The sequence below is a fragment of the Corylus avellana genome, chromosome ca3, assembly GCF_901000735.1.
Source record: "Corylus avellana chromosome ca3, CavTom2PMs-1.0".
In the NCBI taxonomy this organism is placed as follows: domain Eukaryota; kingdom Viridiplantae; phylum Streptophyta; class Magnoliopsida; order Fagales; family Betulaceae; genus Corylus; species Corylus avellana.
The window spans coordinates 7,999,149-8,005,103 of record NC_081543.1 but is presented as its reverse complement, the minus strand read 5'-3'; the positions used below and the strand labels follow the sequence as shown (position 1 = coordinate 8,005,103).

The 5,955-nt window shown below is 35.2% G+C and overlaps 1 protein-coding gene across 1 annotated transcript in view; it reads left to right on the top strand.

Moving 5' to 3' along the window:
• The window catches only part of LOC132174028 (probable LRR receptor-like serine/threonine-protein kinase At1g56140), a gene marked incomplete at its 5' end in the record, with an annotated part of 5,697 nt that extends 168 nt beyond the window's left edge, over positions 1–5,529 (top strand). The window contains 8 exons of the mRNA XM_059585742.1: positions 1–261; positions 911–1,109; positions 1,185–1,352; positions 1,860–1,978; positions 3,169–3,379; positions 3,528–3,759; positions 3,877–4,027; positions 4,829–5,529. The exon at positions 1–261 is cut by the window's left edge and continues 168 nt beyond it. Of these exons, the coding sequence (XP_059441725.1) occupies positions 1–261; positions 911–1,109; positions 1,185–1,352; positions 1,860–1,978; positions 3,169–3,379; positions 3,528–3,759; positions 3,877–4,027; positions 4,829–5,203 (1,716 nt within the window). The remainder of the gene's footprint in view (positions 262–910; positions 1,110–1,184; positions 1,353–1,859; positions 1,979–3,168; positions 3,380–3,527; positions 3,760–3,876; positions 4,028–4,828) is intronic.
• Between the last annotated feature and the right edge of the window lie 426 nt (positions 5,530–5,955).

The window sequence follows — 5,955 nt, the reverse complement described above, 5'->3', positions numbered from 1 at the left end:
GACAGGTGGGCTGTTAGCAATGTAGGATATTTCAGTGGGAGCAATGATCCCCAGTACACAAGGACTTTGTTATCTCAATTCCCAAGTATAGACTCAGAGCTGTTTCAGACAGCTAGACTCTCTGCTTCATCATTAAGGTACTATGGCTTGGGGCTTCAGAACGGGAACTACACTGTAAGGCTCCAGTTTGTAGAAACAGATTTTCCAGATACATCCACCTGGCAAAGTCTTGGGAGGCGTGTCTTTGATATTTATATGCAGGTCTGGATCATATTATTGAATTGTTTTAGATCAAAGTGTTCTCTTTGGAAATGATTTTTCATTACCTTCTAAGTTCTTTCAACCCAATGTATATTATTTTTCTTTCAATAAGCATGATTTAAAAAAAAATAAAAAATAAAATAAAACAAATAAACAGATAAGATAGATTGTGTAGAATGATAATAATCGTACATCTTGATCGGGGATTATGATGGTCTCAAAAAGACTGAAACACGCAACAATCCATGTGAGTCTATATTTCTTGGACAAAGATTTTTAAAATTCTTAACATATTGTATGGAGTAGATTTATTCAAAATCTCAACCATTATTTTTTAATTAAATTTTGGTGATTCTATTTTATTAATTTTTATGATAAATAATAAGATGATAAATGATAAGTGATATATACTGATACAACAAAATCCTCATCAATAGTTAAGAAAATTTATTAGTAGAATGCCAATTTTAAGAGATCATGATGGATAACTCTCAACCAAAACAGAAAAAAAAAAAAAAAAAAAAAAAAAAAAGTGTTTCTTAACAAATTTATTGACGGTCTTATACATCAATCAAGAAGTTACCTTGGATATGATGGATATTGGCGTCATTTGTGTTTTTGTTTAAAGGTTTGACTCTGTTTATTCCAGGGGAATCGTTTATTAAAGGATTTTGACATACGAAAGGAGGCTGGTGGAGTCTCTTTGCAACCCGTTCAGAAGGAATTTCAGGTCCAGGTATCAGAAAACTACCTTGAAATCCATCTCTTTTGGGCTGGAAAAGGAACCTGCTGCATACCTCGTCAAGGAACTTATGGACCTTCTATTTCAGCCATCAGTGCTACCCCAGGTAATATAGTGCAAAAATTGTAGTTGCAATTCAGAAGATTAAGAACATGCTGTTGATGGCCTTGCTTTTGTGTAGACTTTACACCCACAGGTGATAACAAACTTCCAAGCAGCAAGAAGAATAATAGGACTGGTCTGATCGTAGGTGTTGTTGTTGGTGCTGGAGTTTTAAGCTTTCTGTCTGTTTTTGTGGTTTTCTATATTGTTCGAAGAAGAAAACAGCTTCCAACCAGTGATGATGCGGGTAAGTCAAAAGTCATATTGTATGTCTATTCTAGTTGTCAAAGTTCATTCATTTTTTAGTCTACATATTAGAAATATGCAACTTTTGCTTATGTGTGAGTCTATATTATTTATTTATTAGTGAGGTAGAAATTGTGTTAAGTAGAAATTGCAGTGTATCATATCATGTTTATGACAACAGCTACGTCAAGGCAATTTTACCAAAACCTCTTCTATATGTCTGCTAAATAATACAGACACACACATAAACAACAGCAAAGAGTAGGGTAAAATGTAAGTTACTTCGCTGATAAAACCCCATTCTATAGACAACTTTCTATATATATTCTTGCTACTGAATCTCCGATCTTCAGTGCAACAACATTTTGGACTAAAACACATTGATGATTATTTCTTAACAAAAGGAGACATCCTCAATTTAACATGTAAAACTATACCGCATTTTCACTCACAAACCACTGAAGCAAATTGATAAGCAGATCAACCTGTGTTTATGTTGAAAATGCAGAGCTCTTGGGAATAGATGTTAAAACATTCACTTTCAGCTACGCTGAACTAAAGACAGCTACAGAAGAATTTAGTCCTGCTAACAAGCTTGGAGAGGGAGGATTTGGACCTGTCTTTAAGGTAAGTCCTTATTCTAATCAAGGACAAAAAGTGGCTGAACCTATGTTAGTGGACAAAAATTTAGTTGACTATCTGATATAACTCTAGAGCTGTTATATATCTATTGCAATTTCCAAGAAGTAATGAAGCAAAACTCGCAACATCACCTTTCCACGATTTCTTTTCTTTTCTTTTATTTATGTTTCCTGCCTTTCTTTCTTTTTTGGGTGAAATTGCATGCACTCCTTACCATGGTATCTTGTGCTTATGATTGGCAAGATGCTGACAATTGCAATTGTTGTAGAAGTGAAACAAAAATACTTAAAGATTCATAATATGATGTCTGGATCCGGATTCTCTGTTATTCCTTTCACAAAGAAAGGGCCTGGGTAATAATAGAGGCATTGTGAGGGGGACTTCCTTGCCCAAAGAGGAGGGGGCAAGGATAAGAGGGATCCTCAATTGCTGGAGTTCCCTGTCCTGTGATATCCATAACCCTTTTCTATTTCTTCTACCAGTTCTAATACACTTGCATTTTCTATTATGGTTATCTTTTGACCTTAGTTAAAGTTGAAAGATATTCAAAGTTCTTAATCAAATGAAGAAAGAAGAAACATATTTTGTAGTTATTTTCTGATTCACGCCACTTTCCCAAATTCAAACTTGTATAAGTTGCCATATTATAATCCTTACACTTTTTTTTTTCGTGGTCTGGTTACACATACTCAAAATTATGGTTTTTATTCCTCTTTTAGGGCTACCTTGGAATTAGGACTCTTCAATGCAACTTGTTCTTTACATTCAGTATACTAAAAGAAGAAAGCATTCTATGGTGAAATTAGGTCCATTATATCTCAATTGGCTAGAAATTTCTATTAAAAATTAGTGATTAACAGAAGAAAAAAAAAAAGAAAAGAAGTTTATAGAGAGTGAAGGATTGCATATATATATATATATATATATATATATATATATAAAAAGTAAAATTTTGAACTGATGATTTCAGCAATTTTATTTTTTTCATGGATGGTGTAAAGTTTAAGTTGTGTAAATTAAATTTATTTAAGCCATCCACCCTACTCAGCCAGACTATCATTTTCTATTTACATTGATAGATCAAAATCATCCCTGTAGATGACTAATTGTTTTTAAAAATATTTTCTGTCACATTTTTTTTTTTTTTTTTTTTTCTGACACTTTGTACTAAATAGGGAACACTGCTTGATGGGAGAGTAATTGCTGTGAAGCAACTATCTGTAGTATCACACCAAGGAAAGAACCAGTTCATAACGGAGATTGCTACTATATCTGCTGTGCAACACCGCAACCTTGTGAAATTGTACGGATGTTGCATTGAGGGAGATCAACGACTACTTGTTTATGAGTATCTAGAGAATAGAAGTCTTGATCAAGCGTTATTTGGTATGTGAATGCGTCTTTGCACTTGCTCTCTCTCTCTCTCTCTCTCTCTCTCTCTATATATATATATATATGCAAGTGTGTGTGTTTATTTGTGTATGTATGTGTTATGTATTAAGCAGATTAAGTTTTATATGCTTGCATGAGGCAGGTAAAAGAAGTTTGAATCTCGACTGGTCAACACGTTTTGATATATGCTTGGGTGTAGCAAGAGGTTTAGCATATCTTCATGAGGAGTCACGACTTCGAATTGTACACAGAGATGTGAAGGCCAGTAATATCCTGCTTGACTCTGATCTCATCCCCAAAATATCAGACTTTGGCTTGGCCAAGCTTTACGACGATAAAAAGACCCACATAAGCACCCGTGTTGCAGGAACTATGTAAGATCATGAAGGCTTAGTTGGGCACCTTGTCTTTCTGAACTATATAATCCTTTATTTTGTCTTTTTTATAAGCTATCTTGTACTAATTTTTGCATATGATTATTACTGATGTAGTGGGTATCTTGCACCGGAGTACGCCATGCGTGGGCACCTTACGGAGAAGGCTGATGTGTTTGCCTTTGGTGTTGTGGCTCTAGAAATTGTTAGCGGGAGGCCAAATGCTGACTCAAGCTTGGAAGAAGAGAAAGTATATCTTCTTGAATGGGTACGAACAATATTTTTGTGCTCCATGTTTCCATTGTTACCTGTCTTCTAATGAGATGGATTTTTCAGTCCACTTCGAAAAGTTCCAGTAGCATTTATCTTTCTGTAGCTATGGGTTCCAGGTTAAAACAGTCATGACCATCCATACTTTGATTAAAACAAGATTAAAACTTTGATCATATTAGGAGGAAATTCTGGATGTCTTAAGGCAGCAGAATAATTTTACCTGCTTATACAGAGCATCCAAAAATGAGTCCAGTAGCATACTTAGCAGGAAATGAAATGAGTCTCCGTAGGCAAATCTCCCCCAGTAAGACCGTACTTTTGTGACTCACACTTTGAAATGGCCTTTGTCGAAGTTATTTTTGAAATTCAAGATAAGACATAAGTTCTATTTTACTTTGTGATGATCCCGATTTATGAAGTGTACACTAAACTTCATTGATGGTGAAATGTCAATCTGGATGTGTCGGTTATCCATATGGCACAGCACATTTTACATAAGAGTGCTTAAAACAGAGTGACTTTGTAGAATTACAAAATGAGCCTGAGGAAGAGTTACGAAAATTGACTGGATTTATCTAGATCTTCTGCAAAATATAGTTGCCTCCTTGAAACAATTAGAATACTCACTTCCGACAGGTTTATACTAAATTCTGAACCGTTAAGACTCATTGAAACAATTGGACTGCTCACATCCACCACCTTTACAGTAGCATATTCCTCATTGTAACAATTGGAATACTCGCCACCACCATTTTTGTACTATATTCTGAAGCCTGATAACACATATCCTTCTCAGGCTTGGCATTTACATGAAAGCAACTGTGAAGTCGGTCTTATAGACTCTACATTATCAACGTTCAATGAGGAAGAAGTAAAGCGCATGATAGGAGTATCTCTTTTGTGCACACAAGCATCCCCAACGTTACGGCCATCAATGTCGCGTGTGGTGGCAATGCTGTCGGGAGATATTGAAGTGAGCTCTGTAACTTCAAGGCCCGGATATTTGACTGACTGGAAATTTGATGATGAAAGCAGCTTAATGAGTGATGTTGCAATCCATGCTAGCAATTTCAACTCATTAGCAAGTACAAGCATAATGGGTGATGCAGAGAATTCACCAGCAAATGTTTCTAAACCCATGCTCGATGAGATTATCAAAGAGGGTAGGTGAGAATCGATTTTTTTTTTTTTTTTTTTTTTTTTTTTCCTTTGGGTAAATTTACAAACTTTGTATTGTTCAATTCCAGGCATAATATGTGATTATGCAATTTTAGATCTACTTGATTGTAAATTAATTTTTTTCATTTTATTTTTTCCTGAGGTATTTGCACCCTCCTTGCATGTTAGTATAGACTATTGAGGTGCAGACATTAAGGCACTAATTCAAGAAGGCCTTCACACTGAGGTGGAAACTACAAAGTTTGTCTTATAAGCCCCCTTTACTGTCAGGAAATTCTTTAACAAATTGTTTAGATGGAGTGATTTGGTATGGGTGGAACAAACAGAGTAGGGCTCCATTTCTGTCCCCTGAATCCCTGATTAATTAGGGTGAGATTTCATTTTGATCCATTCAACAAATATAAGCACAAACAAAAGAGAACGAAAATGATAATCAATCTGTATGTTTAAGGCGAAAAGAAAATAAGGGTTAGGGAAAGAAGTTTAGATCTTCTAGTCGTAAGAACAATTCCTGTACACTGGTAATGTGAATAGGACTCGTCAAAGCTTTTATATAGCTTTGAATAGTACAAGTCATTACCCTATTTTCATGTAAAATTTAATTATATATTCCTTTGGGTGGAAACCCTCCTGTGGATTGGCCATTAGTTTCAAAGGTAAATCCCTTCGCAGCCTAGTAGCTAAAATGATGTTTGCAGCAACAGTTTATGGAATTTGGCGTGAGAGAAATGCTAGAATGTTTCA